Source organism: Macrotis lagotis, chromosome X (genome assembly GCF_037893015.1).
Source record: "Macrotis lagotis isolate mMagLag1 chromosome X, bilby.v1.9.chrom.fasta, whole genome shotgun sequence".
NCBI classification, from domain to species: Eukaryota; Metazoa; Chordata; class Mammalia; order Peramelemorphia; family Peramelidae; genus Macrotis; species Macrotis lagotis.
Genome location: NC_133666.1, coordinates 153,257,039 through 153,284,193, shown reverse-complemented (window position 1 = coordinate 153,284,193; position 27,155 = coordinate 153,257,039). Strand labels below are relative to the sequence as shown.

Genomic DNA, 27,155 nt, shown 5'->3' with positions numbered 1-27,155 from the left:
TTCTAGTTCACGGCATTTGTATGAAATGCTTAGAACTATCATTTTCTTAATGAAGCAGCAAAAAAATATGATAACAAACATTGTTAATTACTCTTAGGTCTTTTTAATGGTTTAAAAAATCTAACCAATGGCTATACAGTTTCTGTTTACAAACTAAGATACAGATAAATCTTTACTCTCTTTTAAAAATAACAATGGATAAAATCTTGTAGAGAAAGATCTCTAGGCACATGCCTAGGCACATTCCTAGATGAAAAACTTAATTTTAATAACAGCTTCTAAAGCATAATACATCATAATAGATCTAAGATGTGAGATTACATTTGTTAGAGAATTTTACAATGGTATTCTTCTAGTAATATTTCATATAATAGTGAATTTGAAATACAGCAGGAGACTGACCTTGAAATTAATTTTAATTGAAAGCCTAAGGGCTAGCAGCTTAAATGATCTTAATAGTTTCTTAGTTGGTGGCTTAAAGTTTAAGTAAATAAGCACTCACATGAAAACCCATCATTATGACAAAAAAAAAAAACTGTAAAAATTCTAAACAAGTCTTATTCTTACCTCTCTGCTCCCAGGTGATTCTAGGTATTGGACCAAAAGCAACTGTTGTTCCAAATGACAAAATCAAAACTATAAAGAGGCCATTTAAAGCCATAGTAAGCATCTTCATGGGGTGGTAGCTGTTGAGCAGCTGCAGGAGTAAATGTCTTATCACAGGGGGAATATTGTTGAATACAACAAAGTAAAAAAATTAATAACATGCAAATAAACTCATAAATTGAGGTATTCAAAAGGTTATTTCTCTGAAGGACTATTCCTTTTCCAGCATGACAAATGAAGAGAAACTCCACACATGGGGTTTTTCTTAAATACTATGTTGTCTTTGAAGAACATCCTTCTCCACGGTCTTGAGAGAAAATGTAACTGTAGAGGAGCGAAAATGAAAGTGTTTTAAAGACGATTGTAAAGTAATATTTTCCACTTTTCAATTTTTTTGATTTGCTCTTTGAAAACTCTCATAGTTTCCTTCTTTTTGAGTTTATTGTTTAAAAAAAAAGCTTAGCAGCTACAGGGAAAGGAATTCTTATAGTGTGGATTGCTTAGATCCAAATCAGTGACCATCATTGTAAAAAGATTGGGAGTCCCTGAACTAGAAGAGTCCAAGAAAAGAACCTGTTCAATATAAAGAGATGCTCTGTTGTCTGACTCTGAAAAAAGAAAAAATTCAATATCTTAATACCTTCCTGACCTCACTAATCCAGTATCTCAGAGTATAGTGGAGACCTACAGAAAGAGGCTTGCAAGTGATCAATAAGAGAATTTACCCAATATCTATGTGGCAGTGAAGTTAAAAATTGTGGAAATCAATTTGGCAATTTGTTTCTCTTTGAAACATTCCTTTTTTTCTATTCCATTAATATCACTGATGTTAGAGAGCAAATACCAGTCCTAATATGGAATATGATAATTTCAGAAAAAGAGGGGAAATACCAATGAATTGTTATAAAGAAATAGAAATTGGGTAAGTTATGAGCTGCCACGCATTTTGTATTTAACCAAGTTTTTATGTATTCTATCTACAGAAGACCAAGTAGGCAGATAGCGCTGCCTATCTGCTCTTCTGCCAAAGATTCATGAAGGTTGATTGAGGAAAGATAAAAACTGCAATTACAGAGATTTTGAATAATGAAGAGTATAGGGATCCCATTTCCCTTCTCTATTTCCTCTGTAATCAAATTAAACAGGTGGATCTATAATATCCTCCTCTCTCTCATTTAGTTCACATATATGCCTTGAGAGTAAATTAACATCCAGAGATATACTATACTTTCCATAAGAAGCTTCAAAATGAGCAAAATAGAAAAAATAAAATCTCCTCATGTTGTGAAATTAGACTCAAACACCTGTCACATAATTTATATCTAAGATAATCATAAAGTTTAATATTTAGAAGGGAATATAATACTAACACATATACTCAAAATAAATTCCCAGTATAATAATACATTCACAAGGGGATCATTCAGACTGCTTCAAGACCTCTAATGAGGGGAAACCACCTTTTGAGGCAGTCCATTTCTATTCTGGACAACTCTAATTGTTAAGAATTTTTTCCTAACATCAAGGTTAAATTTGCTTCTAGAGGATTTCTACCTATTGCTCCTAGTTCTGCCTACTCAGGTCAAATGAAATAATTTAAATCCCTGTTCCATATTATAGCCCTTCAAGTACTTAAATGTAGTTATGTTTCCCTCTTAGTCTTCTATTCTTTAGGCTAAATATATCTAGTTCCTTTCAGTTGATCCTCATATGACATGGATTTAAGGTCCTTCACCATTGCCCATAGATTTAAGGTACTTCACCATTGCCCTCATCTGAACACTTTTCAGCTTATCAATGACTTTCTTTAACTGCAGTGCCCAGAACTGAACACAGTACTTCATATGAGGTCTGAAAAAGATAGAATACAGAGAGACAATCACCTCCCAATTACTGGAAGCTATCCCTTTCTTAATGAAGCCAAAGATATTGTTCAGTTCTTTCAAGGATGCACATTATCACCACTATTCAATATTGTATTAGAAATGTTAGTTTTAGCAATGAGAACAAAAAGAAATTGATGGAATTAGTATAGGTAATGAAGAAAAAATTTCTCATTTTTTGTAGTTGTTATGATAATATACTTAGAGAACCCAGAAAATCATCTAAAAAACTACTTGAAACAATTAGCAACTTTACCAAAGTTAAAGGATATATTATAAACCCAAATAAATCATCAGCATTTCTACTTACTGGCAACAAGATACAACAGCAAGAGGCAGAAAGAGAAATTCCATTTAAAATAACTGTTAACAACATAAAAAAAACTGAGGAGTCTACCTGGCAGACTCAGAAACTAAATGAAAATAGCTATAAAATACTTTTCAAACAAATAAAATCATATCCAAATAGCTGGGCAAATGCCAAATTTCATGGCTTGGCCAAGTAAATATAATAAAAGTTATATTTACCCTAATTAAATTACTTATTCAATGCCATACCAATCAAACTTCAAAAAATTACTTTATTGACCTAAAAAAAATAGTAACTAAAATCATATGGAAGAACAAAAAGTGAAGAATATCAAGGAAATAATGAAAAAAATACAAAGGAAGGTGGTATAGCCATACCAGTTCTAAAATTATAAAGCATTTGCCATCAAAACTGCTTGATACTGGCTAAGAAATAAGAGTGGTAGATCAGTGGAATAGATTATTTGCAAAAGAAACAGCAGCAAATGATTATAGTAATCTATTTTTTTGATAAATCCAAGGATTGCAGCTTCTGGGATGAGAACTCACTCTGATAAAAAGTGCTGGAAAAATTGGAAGATTATATGGTAGAAACTAGACATAGACCAACATCTCACACCCTATACCAAGATAAGGTTGAAATGGGTACAGAATTTAGATATAAAAGGTGATACTATAAACTAATTAGGAGAATAAGGAATAGTTTATCTGTCAGATCCATGGAAAGGGGAAGAGCATATGACCTAAGAAGATACAGAGAACATTACACTATGCAAAATTAATAATTTTGATTACATTAAATTGAAATGGTTTTGCACAAATAAAACCAATGCAAACAAGATTAAAAGGAAGATTATTCTGGGAAACAATTTTTACAACTAGTGTTTCTGACAAAGGACTCATTTCTAAAACTTATAAGAATACAAATCATTCCCCAACTGATAAAGAGTCAAAGGATGTGTAAAGATAATTAATTCTCAGGTGAAGACATTAAAGCTATCTATAGTCATATGAAAAAATGCTCTAAAACATTTTTGATTAAAGTACCAACTCAGCCCTCTCAGATTGGCCAATAATGAATGGGGCAGCTAGATGGCAGAGTGGATAGAGCACTGAACCTGAAGTCAGGAGGACCTGAGTTTAAATTCAGCCTCAGACAAAATACTTACTTAGCTGTGATCTTGGGCAAGTCACTGAACAAAAAATATTTATATCATCTCTTTCTGTGTTGACAAAGAGTTGGAAATTGAAGGGGTGCTCATCAATTGAGGAATGGCTGAACAAATTATGATATATGAATGTGATGGAATACTACTCTTCTATAAGAAACCATGACGGACAGGACTTCAAAATATCCTGGAAGTTATCCCTTTCTTAAAGAAGTCAAAGATATTGTTCAGTCATTTCAATTCTGACTGACTCTGTGGCCTCATTTGGAATTTTCTTGGACAAATTGCTTAATAGGATTCTCTTGGCAAAGATAATGGAATAATTTGCCATTTCTTTCTCCAGCTCATTTTACAGATGAGAAAACTAAGGCAAACAGGGTTAAGTGACTTGCCCAGGTTCATACAGATAGTATATGTCTGAGGTCAGATTTGAATTCAAGTATTCTGGACTCCAGACCCTAATATTTTGTCCAGATATTTTTACTTCTGCTTAACATGCTTTACTTAATCAGGGTTTAAAAAAAAAAACTATTAATCTTTGACAAAGATGAATACTTAGGAGAGATTGGATAACTGCTTTGCTATATAATTAATGTTGGTTTAATCTACAATTAGCACCTCATTTCTTTAAGTGGTTATTAAAGAGATTTCATTTGGATGATTCTCAGCCTCCTTTGTTTTGTTTTTCATTTTATCCTATAAAGCAGGGTTTCTTAAGCCAGGGCCCATGGACTTGAAAATATAGATAGATAGACAGATAGACAGACAGACAGACAGACAGACAGACAAACAGACAGACAGATAGATAGATAAATATATATATAAATATATATAAATTTACTCTGATATAATTAACTTTATAATATTATTATGTATTTTTTATGTATTATTTGTAGATGTTTCCTTATCTTTACCAGGTTCCAAAGGGATCCATAACACAAAATCCAAGGAAACCTTATCTTTAAGTGTGCTTAACTACCTTGCATTTCCTACTTTGTGGTTTTATCCATAAAGTTCCTATGAATACCTTAGTAATTTGACTCTCAAATATTTTATATATTCTGTAATTATTTTAAATGATTTTTCTCTTTCCATATCTTTTCAATGAATTCATTTGATAAAATACAGAAATGCTGTGGATTTGATAATTGTTTCAATTAATTTTTTGCTGACTCCAGAATTTTCTAAGTAAACCATCATAACACCTGAAAAAAAAGTGGTAATTTGTTTCTTCTTTGTCTATGTTTATTTTTTCAATTCCTTTTTTGTCTTATTGCTATATCACTAAATAAAATAACGATAATAAGTATCCTTACTTTATCCTTAGTCTTTCTGGAAAAGGCACTAGTTTGTCCCCATTTTATATAATGGTGGCTTTTGGTTTTAGATATCTACTATTTACCATGTCAAAGAAGGATTAATTTATTTCTATATTTATTAGTTTTTTTGCCCCAACAGAAATAGGTTTTACATTTTTTAAAGCTTTTTCTATCTCTTGGAAAAAACCATGTGATTTTTATTATTTTTGCCAATAAGTCACATATTTTTAATTTCCTAAAATTAAACCAAGTCTGAATTCCTAGAATAAATCCATAGTGTAAAATCTGGATAAGGTGTAACTACTATAACTTCTATGATTGTTTTGACTTTCCTTAGTTTAGATATGAAAACCATGTCTGTAACACTGAAAGAATTGGGTAGAATCCTTTCTTATTCTATTTTTGTAAATAGTTTGTGTAATATTGGAAATTGAAAAAATTTTTTGATAGAAGTCGCTTGTAAATCTCTTTTCAATTTCTTTTTCAAAGATTAAACTACTAAAATTATCTAATTCTTGTCCTGTTATCCAATGATATTTTTATTTTTGTAAACATTCTATTTAATTAGGTTGTCAATCGTATTGGCATATGGTTGAACAAAATTGTTTCAAAGAATATCCTTTATTTTTCCCTTGCTTGTTTTTTACTCTTTCTTTATTGATACTGCTAATTAGGTTTTCTTCAGTTTTTAAAAAATAAAATTAGCCATAGACTTATTTATTTTATTGGTTTTTTAAAAAAGCAAGTTCTCAGTTTTATTCAATAGTTTTTTAACTCAATTTTTATTTTATGATTTCTAGTTTGGTGTTTAAGTGAGAATTCCTAATTTATTAGTTTACTACTAAAGGAAATAGGAAACAATAATAAATTTAAATGTGAATGGATTAAACAACTTTAATAATGAATGTGTTAAAACCAATAAAATGGGAGCAGCTAAGTGGCACAGTGAGTAGAGCACTGGCCCTAGAGTCAGGAGAACCTGAGTTCATATCCATCCTCAAACACTTAATAATTACCTAGCTGTGTGAACTTGGGCAAGTCACTTAACACCATTGCTTTAAATAAAGACTTCAAAAAACAATAAAATGAAAAACAGCAGTATACTGAATAAGAAACCCAAAACTCACAATCTGTTCTTCATAAGAAACACACCTAAAAAAGCAAAGGACAAACCCAGAATAAAAATGAGAGATAGGAAAACAGATGATGCAACAAATGAATTAAAAAAATCAGGACACTTGCAATGTAAAAAATAAATCATACTATAAAAAGATATAAACAAACTACATTTTTCTTAGGAACACAAAATAAGTACAAAAAAATAAAGCAACATCAACATTAAAACTGATATGCTACAAATGAGTTGGCATTTAGATTTATTAAGAAAAAATAAATCATTTTAAAGATACAGTCAGTAATACAGGAGGAACAGAAGATTTTAATGCCTCCCTCAGTTTTGTATAAGCCTAAAAGGAAGATAAACAAAGGGGAAAATATGGAATTGAACAAACTGCTACAGAAACTAGAACTAAAAAAAAAATAATTGAGGGTCCCCTAAAGGATATTACTAAAGACTATATACATTTCTCAGCCATTAGAAACTTTTACAAAAATTAACCAACTATTATAACACAAAAGAAATTTTATTAAAAATCAGAGTAGAAATATATAACAAGAAACTCAAAAGAGAACAGAGATGTTAAAACTAAAATCTGAACTGATGAACCACTACTCAACCTAATTAAAAAGAGGGAAGAAAACATCCCCCCAAAACATTGAAATCTATTATGAGTATTTATGTACCATTAAAAATGAGAAACACAATACAATTAAAGAAATATCATCAAAAAATATAAAATGCCTTAACTACCAGAAAATCAAATAGCAATCTTAAATAACTGAATCTCAGAAAAGGAAATAGAACTAACCGTAAATTAACTATCAGAGGGAAAAACTTCTAGGACCGAGAAACAGAATTCTTACAAAATTTAAAAAAAGCAACTAGTATCAATATGATGGGGGGGAAAAAAGCATTGGGTGAGTTTTCGTGAGAAAAATACAGTACTTATAGCTAAATAAGGAAAGGATAAAGCATAGAAACTATCAATCAAAATCATTAAATAATGAATACTTAAATGAAGAGAAAAAAGAAAACTTAGCTAAGTATATTTAAGAAAGAAAAAATAATAAGTGAAATTAAATGTCCTTTATTTTCTTTTTTTAAATTTTTTTTTATTTATTTAAGGCAATGGGGTTAAGCAACTTGCCCAAGGTCACACACAGCTAGGCAATTATCAAGTGTCTAAGGGCAAATTTGAACTCAGGTCCTCCTGACTACAGGGCCAGTGCTCTATCTACTGAACCAACTAGCTGCCCTAGATGTCCTTTCTTTTCTTTTCTTTTTTTTTTTAGGTTTTTTGCAAGGCAAAGGGGTGAAGTGGCTTGCCCAAGGCCACACAGCTGGGTAATAGATGTCCTTTATTTTCAAAGAAAACCATGACATCAGGGAGATGATGCCATGATAAGCACATGAATTGGATTTGGGTGCTATGCTTAAATCCACCAGCCTCACTTTCTCCTCCAGAGCTATCTTGGTCCAATGGCCAGATATGAATGAAGACAACTAGAAATAATCCTGAATGCAAGGCAATTAGTGTTAAGTAATTGCCCATTGTCACACAGCTAGTAAGTGTCTGGGGTTGTATTTGAACTTAGGTCCTCTTGACTATAGGGCTGACAATTGATCCACTATGCCATCAAGCTGCCAATAAGATGCCAGAATTTAAGGAAAGGTTGTCAAATGGGAGGGGGAATGTAGGGCAAGGAAAAGAAGTCATGGGGTAATTAAATAATAAATTTTAAATAAAATGCACTCAAACAGGAAATATACGATCAAGTTGGATTTATACCAGAGATGAATGGAAAAATAGTTCAACACTAGGAAAATAACATAATTACAATAATCATGTAAAAATAAATTCAATACCATAGTTGTACAACTAAATCATGGATAGCAAGAACAGAGAAAGAAAACTATAGGCCTAAATTTCTTCATGAATATTGATAGAAAAATTTAAATAAAACAATAGCAAGAAGATTACAGCATTATATTACAAAAATTATACACTATGCAAAGATCCCAGGAAAGCTGGACTGGCTTAATATTAGGAAAACTATAATAGACTAGATTAATAACCAAAACAACAAAAATCATGATTATATGTAGATGTAGAAAAAGCTTTTGACAAAATATAATACAAAATACAATTCTGACAATAGTCATTCCTATTAAAAACACTAAAAAGCATAAGAATAAACAGAACCTTTCTGTTTAAGTAGCGTCTACCTAAAACCAAAGGCAACCATTGTCCGTAGTGGGGAATAATTTTAATCCTTGCTGATAAGATCGGGCAGAAATAAGGATATTCATTATCAACATTATTATTCAATATTGTATTAGAAATGCTAGGTAGTGATGAGAACAGAAAAAGAAACTGGAAAAATAAAAATAGGCAATAAAAAGACAAAATTACACTCAGGTGATATGATAGTATACTTAGGAAATCCTAGGGAATCAAATTAAAAATTGGATAAAAAAGTAATAATTTTAGCAAAGTTGCAGGAGATAAAATAAACCCACAAGAACACATCAGCATTTCTAAACACTCCTAACAAATCCAGTAAGAAGAGACAGAAAGTAAAATTTTATTTAAAATAATTGAAGAAAATACAAAATACTTGGGAGTCTACCTTCTAAGACAAACCTGGGGACCAAATGAATAGAATTTCAAAACACTCTTCTCATAAATAAAAACAGAACTAAATGATTAGGGAAATATTAATTGTTCGTGGGAACACTGAGCCAATATAATAAAAATGATAATTCTAAGTAAATTAACTTATTTTAGTGCCTAACCAAACAAACGGCCAAAAAATTATTTTACTGCACTAGAAAAAATAATGACATAATTCACCTGGAAGAACAAAAGGTCAAGAATATCAAGGGAATAAATGAAAAAAGGGGAAGGAAGGCAGTCTAGCAGTACCATATTTCAGACTCTATTAAAAGACAGTAATCATCCAAAAGAATCAGGTATTGGGTAAAAAATAAAGTAACTGATCACAGTGCAACAGATTGGATATATAATGTAGTTGTTTTTGTTATTCAGTCATTCAGACAGTCCTGATTCTTCACCACCCCATGGACCAATGCACATCAGACCCTTCTATTTTCCACTATCTTCTGAAGTCTGTCAAACTCAAATTCTTTGTTTCCATGGCACTATCTATCCATCTCATTCTCTGCTATCCCCTTCACTTTTTGCCTTCAATCCTTCCCAATACCAGGATCTTTTCCAAAAAGTTTTGTCTTTTTATTTAAAGTATTTAAACTTCAACTTCAATATTTTATCTTCCAATGAGTAGTCTGAATTAATTTCTTTAATTAAATATTGATTGATTTGATTGTTTAGCTATCCTAGGAACTGTCAAAATTCTTTAGCATCACAATTCAAAAGCTTTGCTTCTGTGGTTCTCAGCTTTCCCTAGTCTAACTCCCACAACTATACCTTACTACTGAAAAAACCAATGCTTTGACTATAACAACCTTTGTATGCAAGGTGATCTTTATGTTTTTTAGTAGGTTGTCTAAAGTTGCCATAGCCTTCCTCTCAAGGAACTAGTGTCTTAATTTCATGTCTGCAGTTATCATCTGCAGTGATCTTTGAGTCCAAGAATATAAAATCTGACACTGCTTCCATTTCTTCTCCCTCTATTTTCCAGGAAGTGATGTGGGACTAGTTGCCATGATCTTAGTTTATTTATTGTTAACCCCCCAAGTCAGTTTTTACAATCTTCTCTTTCACCTCAAGAAATTTCTTAAGTCTTCTTCACTTCTCTGAGATTGTTGATATTTCTCTCCAGTTTTTGACTCATCCAACCTGGCACCTTGCATAATGTATCCTACACAGAATTTAATTAAAATGACAACCTATAGTATTTTGTATTCCTTTCCCAATCTGAAACCAATCAGTTGTTCTATGATCAGTTTTGGCTACTGCTTCTTGACCCACAAGCATATTCCTCAAGTAGGTCTTTAAGAACCTTGTTAACAATTAGACTAGTAGTGGGGCAGCTAGGTGGCACAGTGGATAGAGCACTGGCCTTGGAGTCAGGAGGACCTGAATTCAAATCTGACCTCAGACACTTAATAATTACCTAGCTTGTGTGACCTTGGGCAAGTCACTTAACCCCACTGCCTTGCCAAAAAGCAAAAAAGCAAAAACAAAGAAACTATTAGACTAGTGGAAGTGGCAGAATTTAGTAGAAATATTGAAAAACCTTTAAAAGTGACATTATTAAAATGCTATATTCAATATGCTAGAAAATCTGGAAATCTGAACAGTGACAACTGGATTGGAAAAGAATTAGAAAATTACATATCAATACTAAAGAAGGGCAATACCAAGGACTGTTCAAATTATCAAACAATTACACTTTTTTCACACACCAGCAAGGCTATATTTAAGATTGCTAGGTTTTAGCATCAATTGAACCCTGAATTAGCAGAAGTGCAGACTGGTTCACAAAAAGGCAGAAGATTAGAGATAAAATTAGAGATAATTAGATAATAAAATTAGAGATAAAATCAACATTCAATGGATTATGCAGAAAGCAAGGGAATTCCAGAAAAGCTTTAACAATTGCTTCATTGGTGGTGGCTAGGTGGCATAATGGATAAAGCACCGGCCTTGGAGTCAGGAGTACCTGGGTTCAAATCCGGTCTTAGACACTTAATAATTACCTAGCTGTGTGATCTTGGGCAAGCCACTTAACCCCATTTGCCTTGCAAAAACCTAAAAAAAACAAACCCCCCCCCCCAAAAAACCCCAATTGCTTCATTGACTACACTAAAGTGAATCAGAACGAATTGTGGCAAAGCCTCAAAAACATGGAACTACAAAATTTCACTTGTCTTCTGAGGTACACAATGCATAGTAGTAAATGACTACAGCAATCTAGTATTTAATAAACTCAAATTATTTTTAAAAAGTTACTGGGAAAACTGGAAAGTAGTTTGACAAAAACTAGGCATAGACCAATATAGTCACACCATAGATAAGGTCAAAATGGATAAATGATTTAGACATAAAGGCTGATAGTATAACTAGATTAGGGGAGCATGCAAAAAATATACTTGTCAGATATATGGTTAAGGGGAGAGTTTATGACCAAACAAAAGAGAAGTATAATGTATAAATTTAAATATATTAGATTAAAAAGGTTTTAACCAAAGAAAACCAATGTATTCAAAAAAGTAAATGAAAAATAGTAAATGGGAAAAAAATTATAGCAAGTTTTTCTGATAAAAGCCTCATTTGTCAAATATATAGGGAACTAATTTAAATTTATGAAAATATGCTCTATTCACCAAATTATAAATAAAGAATATGAACATGCAGTTTTCAGAAGATGAACTCAAAGTTATCAAAAGTCACATGAAAAAATTCTTGGCATCAATATGGATTAGATAAATTAAAATTAAAATAAGTGTGAGATACCACTTTATACCCATGGGATTGGCTAAAATGTTAGGAAAATAAGAATCGCTAGAGGGAATGTGGAAAAACTGGGACACTAATGCACTGCTGGTAGAGTTATGAACAAGTTCAGTCACTCTAGAGAAAAATTTGGAATTATGTCCAAAGGGCTAAAAACTGCTCACTAACACAGTAATACTACTACTAGGCCTATATCCCTAAGATATTAAAGAAAAAGGAAAAGGATCTATGAGTACAAAAATATAGCAGCTGTTTTTGTAGTCACTAAGAATTGTTATTGTTGTTAATTCTTTTTCAAAGAAGACCTTGACATCAGGGAGGTGATACCATGATAAGCATGTGAATTGAATTTGAGTGAGGGGGTTACTGTACTCAGTTACCAGCTTCACTTTCCCCTCCAGAGCTATCTGGGTCCAGTGACCAGAGAGAGATCATCAGGACCACTGGAGATGACCTTGGATGCAAAGCATGACCTACCCAGGATCACACAGCTTGTACATGTCAAATGTCCGAGTCTGGATTTGAATGCAGACTCTCCTGACTCCAGGCCCAGTGCACTACTGAGGAGCTAGATGGTGCAGTGGATAGAGTACTGGCCTTGGAGTCAGGAGGACAGAAGTTTGAATCCAGCCTCAGACACTTACTACCTTGGGCAAGTCATTTAACCTTGATTGCCTCCCTTCCAGGGCCAACTCCAGGCATCCTGATTCATATCTGGTCACTTGGACTCAGATGGATCTGGAGGAGAAAGTGAGGCTAGTGACTTAGTATAGCCCCCCTCACTCAAATCCAGTTCATTTGCTTGTCATGGCATCACTTCCCTGCCAATATCCACTCTACCACTTGGGGATACCAATTGGGGAATGACTGAATAAGTAGTGGTATAGGATTGTTATGAATCATTATTGTACTATAGCATATGTCAAAGGGAATGGAGTCAGAAAGATTTTTATGAACTGATGCAAAGAGAAATGAGAAGGACTGGGAGAATATTGTACACAATAAAAACAATATTTTAATAATGATCAACTATGAAAGTCAAGCTACTCTGATCAATACAATGATCAGAGACAATTCCAAAGGATCTATGATGAAAAAAATGCTATACATCTCTAGAGAGAAAACTGATAAATTCTCAGGGCAGTTTGAAACACGCTTTTTAATTTTTTCTTGTTTGTATTTTCTTTTACAATATGGCTAATATGGAAATGTTTTAGATGATTTCACATATACAGTTGATATCATACTTCTTGCTTAAAAATAGTGGGGGGAGGGAAGGAAGGAAAAGAAAGAATTTGGAACTCATAATTTTTAAAAATGAATGTTAAATTTTTTACATGTAAATGTAATGTTTACATGAAATAAATATATATAAAACCATGTGGAAGTTTTTTTTTAATCCAAAGCCATCTAATTATCAACAGTTGCATAAAAAGCCTTTGACAATATACAATATTTATTTAAATTACAGACCCTACAAAGTATAGGCATAAAAAATTTTTTTAAAGTCATAAAAAAGAATCTATATAAAGCCCTCCAAAAATAACATATGCATTAGGAATAGATTAGGAATTCTCAAAATAAATATAGGAAAAAAGCAAGGATTCCAAACTCTCCCTACATATTTAATACAGATCTGTAAATACTATCAATAGAAGTAAAACAAGAGAAAAATTAATATAGTAAATATAGGTAAAGAGAAGATAAAATTATCCCAATTTGCTGATGACATAATATTTTACTTAAGTAGCTCTTTTTTGTAGTGTCAGAGAACTGGAAATTGAGGAGATATCCATCAATTGAGGAATGGTTGAGCAAATAGTGACATATGATGTAATAACTATTGTTCTGTAAGAAATCATAAATGGGCAGACTTAGCCTGGAAAGATTTTCATGAACTGATGTTGAATGAAGTAAACAGAACCAGGAGAATATTGTACACATTAACAGCAACACTGTATGATGATCATCAATGATAGATTTAACTTTTCTCAGCAGAACAATGATCAAAGATAATTTAAAAGGCTTGTGCTGGAAAATATCATCTACATCCAGAGAAAGAACTATAGAGTCTGAATGCAGACCAAAGCATATTAATTTCAATTTTTAAAATTTGTTGTATGCTTTATGTTTTCCCTCCACAGTTATTTTCCTTTTGTTCTGATTCTTCTTTCACAGCATGACTAATATGGAAATATATATAATATAGTTTTACATGTATAATCTATATCAGATTAGCTCTTATTAAGGGGAGGGAGGAGTGGAAGGAGAAAAAATGTGGAACTCAAAATCTTACAAAAATGAATGATGAAAACTATCTTTACATATAATTGGGGGAAAAAGAAAATTCTACGGAATTCAATAAGATAAAAACTAAGACAACACCTTTAGCAAAGTTGCAGGGTATAAAATGAATCTTCAAAAATCAACAACATTTCTACATAACAAAATCTACTGCAAAAAAAATGCAGAAAATATTTGGGGATAGAGCTACCAAAGCAGAGAAGCAGAAATGGTAGGTGAAAGAAAGGAGTATCTTCAAGAGATGTTATAAAGTTAAAATTGACAGGTCTTTGGCAACAGATTAGGTATCGGGGTCCAGGAGAGAGTAAGGAATGGAGGATTACACCTAGGTTGAGAACTTAAGTGACAAAGAAGATAGTGGGTACCCTTGATAATAATAAGGAAGCTTTAAAGAGAAGAAGATTTGAGTGAAAGATAATGAGTTCAATTTTGGACATGTTAAAGTTTAAGATGTCTACTGGACAAATGTCTGAAAGGCAGATGGAGATGTGAATTGAAAGTTGGCAGAAAGATTATGGTTGGATAGAGAGATTTAAGAATCAACAGCACAGACATGGTAATTAAATACATGGGAAGAGATGAGATCACTTAGTGAAGCAAAAAGAGAAGAGAAGAGGGGCCTAGGTCAGAGCTCTGTGGGACCCCCATGGTTAATGGGTACGACCAGGATGAAGATCCAACTGAAGGGGATTGAGGAGAGGTCAGATGGATAGAAGGAAAACCAGGAGAGAATGGTGTCCTAAAAATATAGACAGAGAATGAGTAAGAGGTTAAAAAAAAGAAAAAGAATATCAAGGGAAAGAAACAGATGGAGAGTCTCAAAAGTTGCAGAGATCAAGAAGAATGAAAACTGAGAAAAGGCAATTAAGATTTGGCAATTAAGAGATCACTAGTAACCTTGAAGACAGCAATTTTGATGGAATGATGAAACTAGAAGCCAGATTTAAGAATTAAGGGAGGGGCAGCTAGGTGGCACAGTGGATAGAGCACCAGCCCTGGAGTCAGGAGTGCCTGAATTCAAATGTGACCTCAGACACTTAATAATTACCTAGCTGTGTGGCCTTGGGTGAGCCACTTAACCTCATTGCCTTGCAAAAAAAAAAAACCTAAAAAATAAGAATTTAAGGGAATTAAGAAGTGAGAGGAAAGGAAATAGAGGAACACATTTTAGGTGACCTTCACAAAGAGTTTAGTCAAAGAACAGAAGATAATGCAGGATGGTAGTGGGATTTAAGGATCACTTAAAGGTTTTTTTGAGGATGGGGGAAATATGAACTATATTTGTTAGCAGTAGGGAATGAGCCAGTAAACAGGGAGAGATTGAAGATAAGGGAAACAGTAGAGATGACAGAGGGAGCAGCATGTTGAAGGAGAAGTAATGTGATCACATGTGTAGGTGGAGAAGTTTGCCTTGGAAAGGAACTACATCTCTTCATGTGGAACAGGAGTGAAGTAGGAGGCAGTGACAAAGGACATCTGAATGAAATGAGATGAAGAGGATGAGGAGGGGAGAGATTTTCAATTTTTTCAGTAAACTAGGCAAGGTTCTCAACTAATAGGATGTGGGGAGGGGGAGTAATGGGAGGTTTAAAGGAAAGATGTACTATTTTGGTTAGTTCTAAAAAGTAACTCTGATAATTTGAATGACATTGTATCTTTAAAATTAAGTATAACTGCCATTTTCATTACATTGGCACAACTCAATGCACAACTCTCAAATTATGTTTTATAAGAGTGTTTTATATTTGTATATTCCTATGGTTCCTGTGTTTTGGGAAGTAGTTCCCAAATATTTTATATATTCTATAGTTATCTTGAAAAATAGACTGGTATTTTTTATTATGTATCGTAAAATTCTGATTATGGAAACATTATCTAAAATTGAAACACATTGAATGAGCAAGTAATGTTTTTCAGACACTGAATGAATGTTTCCCAAAACCATTCTCACTTTTACACTCCTCCAGAACATACTCTTTCTTTTTTCCTGGCACTGTGCTTCATTTATAAATTAAAGTGGAAAAAATAGATAAATTGAGGCAATTTAAATATATAATTTCAAAAATCAATCTGTCTTAATTTTAGTGATACAGTTTAGGAGGCACTTATTTTAGATCTGGGTAATAATACACTGTGAAACAGAACACTGTTAAACCTACATTTTTTTATTTATACAATAAATGGTTTGAAATATTATATAAACATTGAAATGTTATATAAAAACATAGAAATTTTTACATATATCCATTCATTTCTTATACCTTCAAACATGCCTTATCTTAGTTGCTGGTTGATTGCCAATTAGCAAGGGTTCTTGACACCATTAAGTTTCTCTGCTTCTAAGCCTACCCCTATCAAGTTAATCTAAAAATAAGCACTTAAATGCCCAAGGGACTCTACTATTTAAAGGAAACAAAGTAATGAATCATTTTGTATAACAAGTAAATCAGGTAGTATTTTCTTAAATTGTTATTATATTGTAGTCACTTTTAGAATTACACAGTAATTTTTAAGTGCCTGCAAAATTGTTTAATTTAAAAATAATAATGGGAGAGATACTGAAGAAAGGAAGACCCTATCAGGACGTAATTGCAATAGTTCAGATGAAGAATGATAACGGTTTTGATCAGGGGAGTGGTTATATGAGAAAAGAAGGAGGAAGATAAAGTTGTATGAAGATGGAACTGACAAGACTAGGCAAATAACTGAACATGAACATTTATTAAATGCTTACTATATGCCAAACATTGTACTATACTCTTGGGGTACCAAAAAAAAAAAACAAAAATGAATTCTAGGTTACTGAAAGAATTTATCTTTTTATATTCCACAGCAATTTATAGTAGACACAATAAATGTGAAGAGGCCACGACCATTAGGCATACCCAAAGAGCCTCTCTTTGTGCCATTAGAATGGGAACTGCCTGAGGACAGAGATAAGATCTTTGCTCTTCTTTGTATCCTCAGTGCTAAGCACAGTCTTGGCACACTTTAAGTGTTCAGTAAATTTAAATTGATTAAATGACTTTTGTATCCTTGACAACTGTGAATCTTGAAGACAAGGTATAAGCCTTTATTCTGGTACTGATTCTGGCCATTTCATATATACACCTGAGCTTTGCCTTTAAAAGAGAAGAAACATGGCAAAATGGGAAAGATAGTACAGAGCTTTGGTGTTACTGATTATGTATCATTAAATTCTGATTCTGGAATCCTATTACCCAAAATTACAAATAAAAAATGATTTTCGGGGCAGCTAGGTGGCGCAGTTGATCGAGCACTGGCTTTGAAGCCAGGAGTACCTGAGTTCAATTCCAGCCTCGGACATTTAATGGTTGCCTAGCTGTGTGGCCTTAGGCAAGCCACTTAACCCAATTGCCTTGCAACAACTAAAAAAAAAAAAAATGATTTTCAATAGATGGTTCCTAAAATTACCCTTCTCTCCTTCCTAGAATATATTCTTTGTTTTTTGGTAATTATGCTTCATTTATAGATTGGGCAGAAAGAAAAGATAGGATATGGATGGGTAAATATGATTAAAATCAATCTAGTTAAATTATTCTCACATAAAGTCAGAGTCTAAATAGGGGCCTGTTAATCTACATGGCTAATCTAGATAAACAGAGGTTCCTTAAGGCAAGCAAGCGCAGCAAGACATGGCTCTGGTTGGAGCACAGACATTCAGGAGGACCTGAAGGAAGGCAAGAACATCAATGAAGTGAGGCAGGAGAAAAGGCACTCTAAACATGCAAAGTCTTTCCCTGGTGGAATGGGTGTATGAGAACACTTCATTACCACGGCCATGAAGGCAGCTGAAGTAGGTGCTGTGTAGATCTTAAGAGTTTGATAAGACATCAAAGACACCAAGGTCATTCATAGCATCTAAAGCCATGTCAGTTGTCTAGACTATGTCTTGTCAGTGGACAATGATGACTCTGGAAGAGAAGGTGAGGTCGATCACTTTGGGCAGCTCTACCTCGCTTAAATCCAAGTTATGCATGAATCAAAACAGGCAGTGATGAAATAACAGGTACAGATATATTGGGAGTTGTAGTCACAACCCTGCCCAGGCCATAAGATCAATTCTTCAATGGAAGCAGCAGTGGAATTCAGCAGCCCCCGGATGACTGAGCAGCCTTTTAAGAATCATTCTGTTCACCTCCTAGTATGAGGAAGGAGCTAGAAAAGATGCCCTAAAATTGTCTGCTTATTCAACCCAAGACTACCAGAGATCCACCCTGTGGTCAAAACACAAAAAATGTACAAAAACTTCTTCAAAGTAGATTCCACTCATCATCGTGCATGGAATTCGTGCATACTCATAGACAATACAAGATCCAATAATGTGGAAAGATGAACAGCTCTTGTTGCAAGGGAACTCATCAAATATCATATCCAAATAGAAGTTCTGAGTGAAACAAGACTGGCAAATGAAGTTCATTGAAGTCAGAGCTGGATACATTTTTTTTTTGGAGTGACGACAGTGAAGAAGAATAAGTTTTGCAATCAAAACTAATCTAGTCAACAAGTCTGTATGCCCACCAAAAGTTGTGAATGACAAGCTCATGAAAATGAGATTCCTACTCGAAAGAAAAAGATACTACTACCATCATTAGTGCCTATGTTCCCACCATGATGAACCTGGAGATCCTTATCATCAATGTACCCAAAGAGAACAAAAGTTAATAATTCCAGGTGATTTCATGCTAGAGTAGGCTCTGACTACCAGACATTGCAGAGAATTCTTAGGAGGAATGGAGATGGAAACAGCAACAGCAATGGTCACCTACTACTGAAGACTTGAGCATCTCATGACTTTCTCATCACAAACAATGTCTTCCATTTACCTAAATGCAATAAAACTTCCTGGAGTCATCCTCACAGCAAATATTGACATCTAATAGATTATGGAGAAGTGACAGACAGGATGTCAGAGTGACAAAGGCAATGTGTGGTGCAGAAAGCTGGACAGATCTTGGACTCTTGCTCTCCAGATTAAATATTTACATTCAAGCAAAGTGTTTTTGAATGCCATTAGACGACTTTCATGTGGCAAAGCACCTGGTGCTGATTCTATTCCAGCTGAGATTTACAAACTCATCCAAAATATGACTGAAATTTTCCAAGTTATATGAAACGAAGAGGTTATCCTCCAGGAATTCAAGGATGCCTCCATTGTCCATCTCTACAAAGATAAAGGAAATAGATTGTTCTGTAACAATCACAGGGGTGTTGGGGTGGCTAGGTGGTGCAGTGGATAGAGCACCGGCCTTGGAGTCAGGAGTACCTGGGTTCAAATCCGACCTCAGACACTTAATAATTACCTAGCCATGTGGCCTTGGGCAAGCCACTTAACCCCATTGCCTTGAAAAATCTAAAAAAAAAAAAAAAACAATCACAGGGGTGTTTATCTTTTAGTCATTGCTGGTAAGATTCTTGCCAGATCCTCCTCAATAGGATAATCCTTCAACTGGAAGGTGGTAACCTGCTGAGAGCCAGTGTGGCTACAGAGGTAGAGAAACAGTTGATATGGTGTTTGTTGCCTGACATCTCCAGGAAAAATGCTAAGAGCCGAACAGAGGGGTGTATACAAAGTTTGTAGATCTGATCAAAGTCTTTGTTGTGAGGTCTTATGGAAAATTATGTCAAAATTTCATTGCCCAGAGAAGTTCATCAGTACTGTACGTAAATCTCAGAGCTGCGCGCCTGCCCAGGTTCTAGATAATGGACTAGATTCTCGGGATTTCCTGGTCACCAAAGGAGTGAAACAAGGCTGGGTCCTTGCTCTCATACTTTTTAGCAGGATGTTTTCAGCCATGCTATCAGATGTTTTCACTGAGGATGAACATGCATCAAGGTCAGTTACCACACTGCCAGTAAATTCTTCAACTTGAAAAGGCTACAAGCCAATATCAAAGTGGAGGGAGAATTGGTACATGATTTTCTGTTTGCAGATGATTGTGAACTCATTGCAGCCTCTGAAATGCCACAAAGTATGCATAGATTTTCTGCTGCCTTGTGCTAACTTTGGCCTAATACCACAAAAAATATAGGTGCTCCATCAGCCAGCACCATATCAACCACATGTGAAAACAATCACCTACAGCAGATGAAGAAGTTGTGAATACTGTGGATAAGTGGCAGTATACCTTCTTAGAAGGTACACACTGATAATGAGGTAATGACCCAAGCATTGCCAGAGCTAGCTCAATATTTGGGAGACTCCAAAAGAAAATGAAGGAGAAAAGAGGTGTTTAACTAACTAAGCCATTGTGCTGACCTCATTGCTCTATACCTATGAAATCTGAACAGTCTATAATACTGTTCATCCTTCATTCTTGAAGAAGACCACAACTTAAGGGAGATGATACCATGACAAGCACATGAATTGAATTTGAGTGAGGGGTTGCCATGCTAAATTATCAACCTCAGGGAGCTAGGTAGCATAGTGGATAGAGTCAGGAGGATTGGAGTTCAAGTCAGGCCTCAGACACTTGCTACTTATTAGATGTGTGACCTTGGGCAAGTCATTTAACCCTGACTGTCTCACATCCAGGACCATCTCCAACCATCCTTATTCATATATGTCCACTGGACCATGACGCTGGAGGATAAAGTGAGACTGGTAACTTAGCACAGCACCCCCTCACTCAAATTCAATTCATGTACTTGTTATGACATCACTTCCCTGATGTCATGATCTTCCTCGAAAAAATGAAGGACAAACATCAACTGAGATGAAAAAAGGTGGAATTCACAATTCACAACGAATGTGTGCCTGGATAGTCTATCACCCATGCCAGGAAACTGAATGGCTTCCATTTAAATGATCTTAGAAAGATTCTGAAGATCACCTTGTAGGAAAAAAAGCAAACACTGAGGTCCTTTCACTAGCTTAACTGTCAAGCATTCAAATGTTATTATAGAGAGCACAACTACAATGGGCTAGGCATGATGTTAGAATGTCAAGCGAACACTTGCCAAAAAAAAAATTTTTATGGAGAGCTCACACAGGGCAAGAAGAACCAATACAGAGACCTGAAGGTCTCTCTTAAGAACTCTGGAATTGATCATACAGCATGGAAGACACTGAAATAGGACCACTCAGCATGGAAGGGAGAATTGAAGTAAATCAAAAGAAACAAGAGATACATAGGTTTAGAGTAACCATCCCAGGTGTTCACATGAACTATTTGTGTCTTAACTGTGGTAGAACATTTTGAGTTTGTACTGGTCTGATCAGCCATAGTTGGACATACTGTAACTCATCTCTTAACATAGTAATGTCAGGGGCAGGTAGGTGACGCAGTGGATAGAGCCCTGGCCTTGGAGTCAGGAGTACCTGAGTTCAAATCCAGCCTCAGACACTTAATAATTACCTAGTTGTGTGGCCTTGGCCAAGCCACTTAACCCCACTGCCTTGCAAAGAAAGAAAGAAAGAAAGAAAGAAAGAAAGAAAGAAAGAAAGAAAGAAAGAAAGAGAGAGAGAGAGAGAGAGAGAGAGAGAAAGAAAGAAAGAAAGAAAGAGGATTAAACTAGAAGAATTGATAGAAATAAAAAAGAAAAATGGGAGTAAGAAGAAAAGAGGTATAAAACGAGAGGAAAAGATAATTATGACAGAAGAAAGTACAAATGTAAAATAATGGCGGAGTAAAACTGACTTCAGGTATTATCACTAGCCTATTAAATAGAATCCTTCCTCAACGAGAAAATTTAAAAATGGATATGTTATTTGCCCTGAGTGTCCACCTCTCATCAAGAGTTTAATAAAATAATATGGAGATCTTCAAGAATTTAATGGAAATGAAAGTATAAACCATAAAGTAAAATAATCTTTAATTGTACCTTGCAATAATACTTCAGCTTTCAGGCTATTTCTGGAAATAGGATTCAACTTGAGATCTTCTTATCTGAAATAAATGGCAAGCAAAATTCATTAAAGCACTTAAAAATATTCAAGCATGGAAATATGGTCAGCTCCTATTTTTAAAACAGTAGTTAGGAAAAAATTTTCTCTCATAATAAAAAAAAATCCAGAATTCTAAGCAAAATAGTTTTAATATAACATCAGAATTTATATATATATATATATGTATATATGTATACATATATATATATATGTATATATGTATGTATGTATGTATTACTTGGGTGCATGAATAAGACAGGTGGCCCAAGATAAGCTGTGGTTAGTTCTTAAAAATAATAAGAATTACACATAATTATAGAATTAGGACCTTAGAGATTAACTGATTTTAGACTTTGCAAATCATCATAGTTTCCATTTGAAGACTTACAGCTATGTACTGTCTCCCATGGCAGCCATTTTTGATTAGCTCTCTAACTCTTAGAACGGTTTACTACCTGTATGACTTTGCCCAAGTCATGTAATCTCTCTGGGTCCCAGGTTCCTCAGATATAAAATGTAAGGATCAGATATCTTTTTTCCCCCCAAAAGTTCATCTATTTTTTTTACATTCATCCATATGCATTTGAATATTTTTAAGTTACAAAATTTCCTTCCATCCTCCCTTTCCACCCCACCCCCCTTAGTGGTAAACAGTCAGGTTAGCATTGTATATACATATTTTTGATAAACATATTTACAGACTAGTCATTTTCAATATGAGGGATTAGGATTAAGGGAAAGAAATATATAAGAGATAATATTTTATGATGTGTTCATCAGATTCTGAAGGTTTTTGTTTTTGTTTTGTTTTTTCTTTCTCTGGATGGAAATAACATTGTCTATAGCCAGTCTAATATGGTTGTCCAAGCTCTCTGAACTGCTGAGAGAAGCTGCTTCCATCAAGGTTGATCATCTCACAATGTTGTTAATGTGTAATTGTTCTCTTGGTTTAATGTGTACATTGTTCTCTTGGTTGGACCAGATAATATCTAAAAACTCATCTATATTTTATGAACTTTATATTCAAATGAAATCAACCTCCCTATAATTTCCACTAATCGTTTCCTGTGGACCAAGCAGAATAAGCCTAATTACTCCAATAATGGTAGAGAGAAGATATTTGGCCAAGGAGAGTTAGCTTGCATCTTTTTCCTAGGACTCACTCTCAGGTGGACAAGCCATTCCTTCACAACTCTTCTCTTAAAGCAATTATAAGTCAACACCCTAAATGGTCCCTTCAGTTAGGGTGAATGGAGAAGAGAGGAAGACAATAGAGAGAAACTAACACAAGGTCACAGTTTCATTCCCTCATAACAGGTTAAGCTTCCAAACAGAAAACCACTGTAGACTCATCCTATTAACAAAAGTTCAAAATTTCTTTAATTTTTTCTAGGCTTTAAAAAGTTATAATAAAATAAAACCTTTAGCTCGACTTGAGCCCTGAGCTGAAGAAAAGGTTTAGTGACACAAAAAAGACTGTTACTTCAATAAAAAAGTTATAATCCTGAAGGTTATTCTCACCATCTAGATGGCGAGGTAATATTTTTATGAAAACCTTTCATTCTTTTCTTTGTTGCTGGGGTAGATTTTCACAAGTAGAATGTAACTCTGAAGACTAACCAATGAGTTGACAGAGAGGGTCAATAGGGAGGAGGGGATCGGGTTAGGCCATATAATCTTGCTTGCCTGTCAATTCAGGGCAGTTCCTTGATCTTCACTACCTTTGTTAAGACTTGGAGTGTGCCCTTTTCTCGAGAAAAAGCCAAAATAAACTTTATTTTTTTTGCTCAAAGGAGTCTCTATATTATTTTAAAGTGGATTTTTATCCCAGACACCAATACCAGAACTAGATAGAATTACTTCTCAGAAGGGGTAGTAAGGTATCTATAGAGGTGATGCACAATATGCTGTTCAATGTGACAAAAGGATCATAGGAACATAGAAGGCTAAAAAGGGTCTCAGAAGTAATATAGTTCTCTCTCCTCTTCCTGTTTTACAGAGAAAGAAGCTGAGGGCAAAGGGAAGTTGAATGATATGCCCAAGGTCACACATGTAAATTTTCAGATGTACGGTTTGATACTATATCCTTTGTGGCATTAGTGAGCTCTTACTACCTGGCTTCAATACTTTTTAGGAAGTTTGTGCATGAACTTTAAAGCTGAAAGGTTCTAATCAAGCCTGTCTCTCCTGAGATATATTTTAGCAAGGAAGGAATGAAATAAGACAACCAAAGAAAAATAATAAGAACCTTTAACAAAGGCATCTCGGCAGATGAAAATGCAAGGAAACAAGTTGCTGTTACAATCTCCCTGGGGGTGTTTTAGAACCCACAACTGCAACTATGGACCTTGGAACAGAAGATTGCAAAGGAAATGGTCTGAGCCTATCATTACCAGTATGAGTGTATTCTAAGAAAGTCAGCATAATCTGAGTAAGGCCAATGCAAAGCATGAACCCTAAAGCCACAGGGCTATGGTAGGTGATTAATTACATATAGACAAGATCAATGTAACCAGGGCTGGAAGATGCCCAAAAGATAACCAAAAGCTGCAGATTGCAGCAGTCAATGGATCTTTTCTTAATATGGTAAAGAGCATTTACCTAAAACAAAAAGTATTATCTGAAATGAAAAATGCTAGGTCTTTCTGGTAAGATCAGGAGTTTAAAAAAATAAATCCCTTATTAGCACTATCATTTAACATAGTTCTAGTATAGAAAAGTAATTGAGGGAATAAGCAAAAGTGAAAAATAAAATTACAACTTTTTGAAGAAGATATAGTGAATTTCTTACAGAACACCAAAGATTTAAATAAAAAATTACTAAGTCCAACAAAAAAGCAAGACATAAAATAAACCACACAAATCATCTTTCAATATCTTACTCTCAAAGCTAAACAGGAAGAAATAGAAAAAGAAACTTGTTTCAAAATAAACAATAAAATTTATAAGATACTTAGAAGCATACCTACCATACCATTATATAAAAATAACTAAAAGATACTCTTTACAGAAGTAGAAGAAACTTAAATAATGAATATAATGGGGGGGGGTGAAAAGGAAATGGTACTGATTATCATCTTTCTTATTACCTTTGAAGGAACCACTGTTATACCAGGCATCCTGGCCAATCTCCTCAGTCTCACCCACTCCACATATTCAATCAGTTATAAAATCTTACTATTTAACTTTCCCAGTATTTATTTTAATTGTTCTCTTTTTATCTAGTAACATATCTTCATCACCTCTCACCTGGACTATTTGCAATAGCTTTCTAATTGGTCTACCTCAAGTTTCTCATCAAACAAATTTATCCTGCACTTAGTTGTTAAGTGATTTTCCTAAAGCATAGGTCTGACCTATTGGCTCTCTATTATCTCTGAGATACAATATAAAGTCTTTTGCTTTGCATTCTAAGCATTTCACAATCTGGCCCCTTACTAGATTGCTAATCTATTTCCTCATGTGCATATACCTTATGACATGCTTTTACTAGTCTGCTTGCTGTTCCTCATATATCAACACTTCAACTGTTTCGGGAATTTTCTCCCACCTTACTTTTGTCTCTTAGTTTCCCTGGTTTCTTTTAAAACTATGCCCAACTTCCACCTTTTTCAGGTCTTTCCCAGTCCCCCTCCCCAACTACTGTCGGTCCTCTGAGATGACCTTCCTTCTACTATGTATATATCATTCTTATTTGTGTGTATGTGTATTTTTTTTTAATTTTTCATACTGCCTATCCCTTAAAATGGGAGCTCTTCAAAGGAAGGTACAGAGTTTTTGCCTTCCTGGATATCACCATTGCTTAGCCCTATGCCAGGCACACAAATTAATAAATTCTTGTGAACTTGTGGGGAAAAAAAATCATAGATCCCACTAGCTACACAAAAGAAAGAACCAACCAAAATGAGAAACAATCACTACTCTATAAAATTACTACGAAAATGTTAAAGAAGTCTGGTAAATTTTTAGTTTAGGCCAACAAGCAACGCAACCATATGGCACAATGATCTCTAAAAGGATAATCTTTAAACAAAAGATCATAGCACAAATAAATTAGAGGAATAAGGAAAGGTATACTTTTTAATAATGGAAATGGTAAGAAGTCTTGATCAAACAAGGGATAGAGGATTACAAGATAAGATGGAAAATTTTTATTAAAAATTAAAAGTTTTTTGTTTGTTTGTTTACCAGTGAGATACACATTCCTGTAATCCCAGCTACTGGACAGGTTGAGTTTAGTGGATTTTTTGAGTATTCTGAGCTATAGTGCATTATACTAATTGGATGTATTCACTAAATTTCTTATCGTTCCTAGGAGTGGGATAAACACTAAGTTTCCTAAAGAGAAGGCAAACAGCCCAGGTTGAAAATAAGGACAGGTTAAAGTTTCCATGTTGATCATACTTCCAGCTGAGGTAAAATGGGGAGATAAGGTCTTCAAAAAATAAAAAAGGAAGAATAGTTTTTTACACAAATAAAATCAATGCAGTAGAAATTAGAAAAGAAAGAGTTAACAGGAAAAACTTGACAGGAAATTTATCAGATTTCTCTCATACATCTAAGATACAGAGTGAACTAATATAAATAAGAATAAATGGATCAGTGGTCAAAGGATAACGACATACAATTCTCAAAAGACAAAGTTACAATGAAAAATGTTGAGTGCTGATTTCAGCAACATGTATACTAAAATTGGAACTACACAGAGAAGATAAGCATGGTCCCTGTGCAAGTACTGCATGCAAACTCATGAAACATTCCTTGTTTTGGTCTATATTTTCTTTCACAACATGATTATTATGGAAATATTTTGCTTTCTAAATGAGCAGGGAAGGGTAGGGAGGATGAAAAAGAATTTATTAAATTTTTTTATATGTAACTGGGAAAAAATAAAAATATTTAAAAAAGAAAAATGTTCTGAATCACTAACAATAAAGGAAATGCAATTTAAAACAACTCTGAGATTAGACTTCATATACATTTTAGGAATGGGGAAAAATAAGGAAAATAGCAATTGGAAGGACTAAAAGAGGATCTTAATACCCTGTTGATTAAGCTATAAATTAGTCCAACATTCTGTAAAGAAATTTGGAAGC

The 27,155-nt window shown here is 34.0% G+C and overlaps 1 protein-coding gene and 1 non-coding gene across 8 annotated transcripts in view; one reads left to right on the top strand and one right to left on the bottom strand.

Annotated features, from left to right (window-relative positions):
- The window catches only part of LOC141501316 (semaphorin-4D-like), a 178,744-nt gene that overhangs the window by 63,302 nt on the left and 88,287 nt on the right, over positions 1-27,155 (bottom strand). For 6 of the 7 annotated variants that reach the window (XM_074205204.1, XM_074205206.1, XM_074205208.1 and 3 more), the window contains 2 exons: positions 21,996-22,060; positions 568-930 (listed from right to left, as the gene is read on the bottom strand). In XM_074205204.1, coding sequence (XP_074061305.1) covers positions 568-676 — 109 coding nt within the window. In that variant the 5' untranslated portion in view covers positions 677-930; positions 21,996-22,060. Of the gene's footprint in view, positions 1-567; positions 931-6,413; positions 6,439-21,995; positions 22,061-27,155 lie in introns of all 7 variants that reach the window. The other variant, XM_074205207.1, reaches the window with a different exon arrangement.
- On the top strand, positions 26,725-26,828 carry LOC141503708 (U6 spliceosomal RNA). The gene has a single exon (XR_012473037.1). It is a non-coding gene; the product is annotated as a U6 spliceosomal RNA (small nuclear RNA).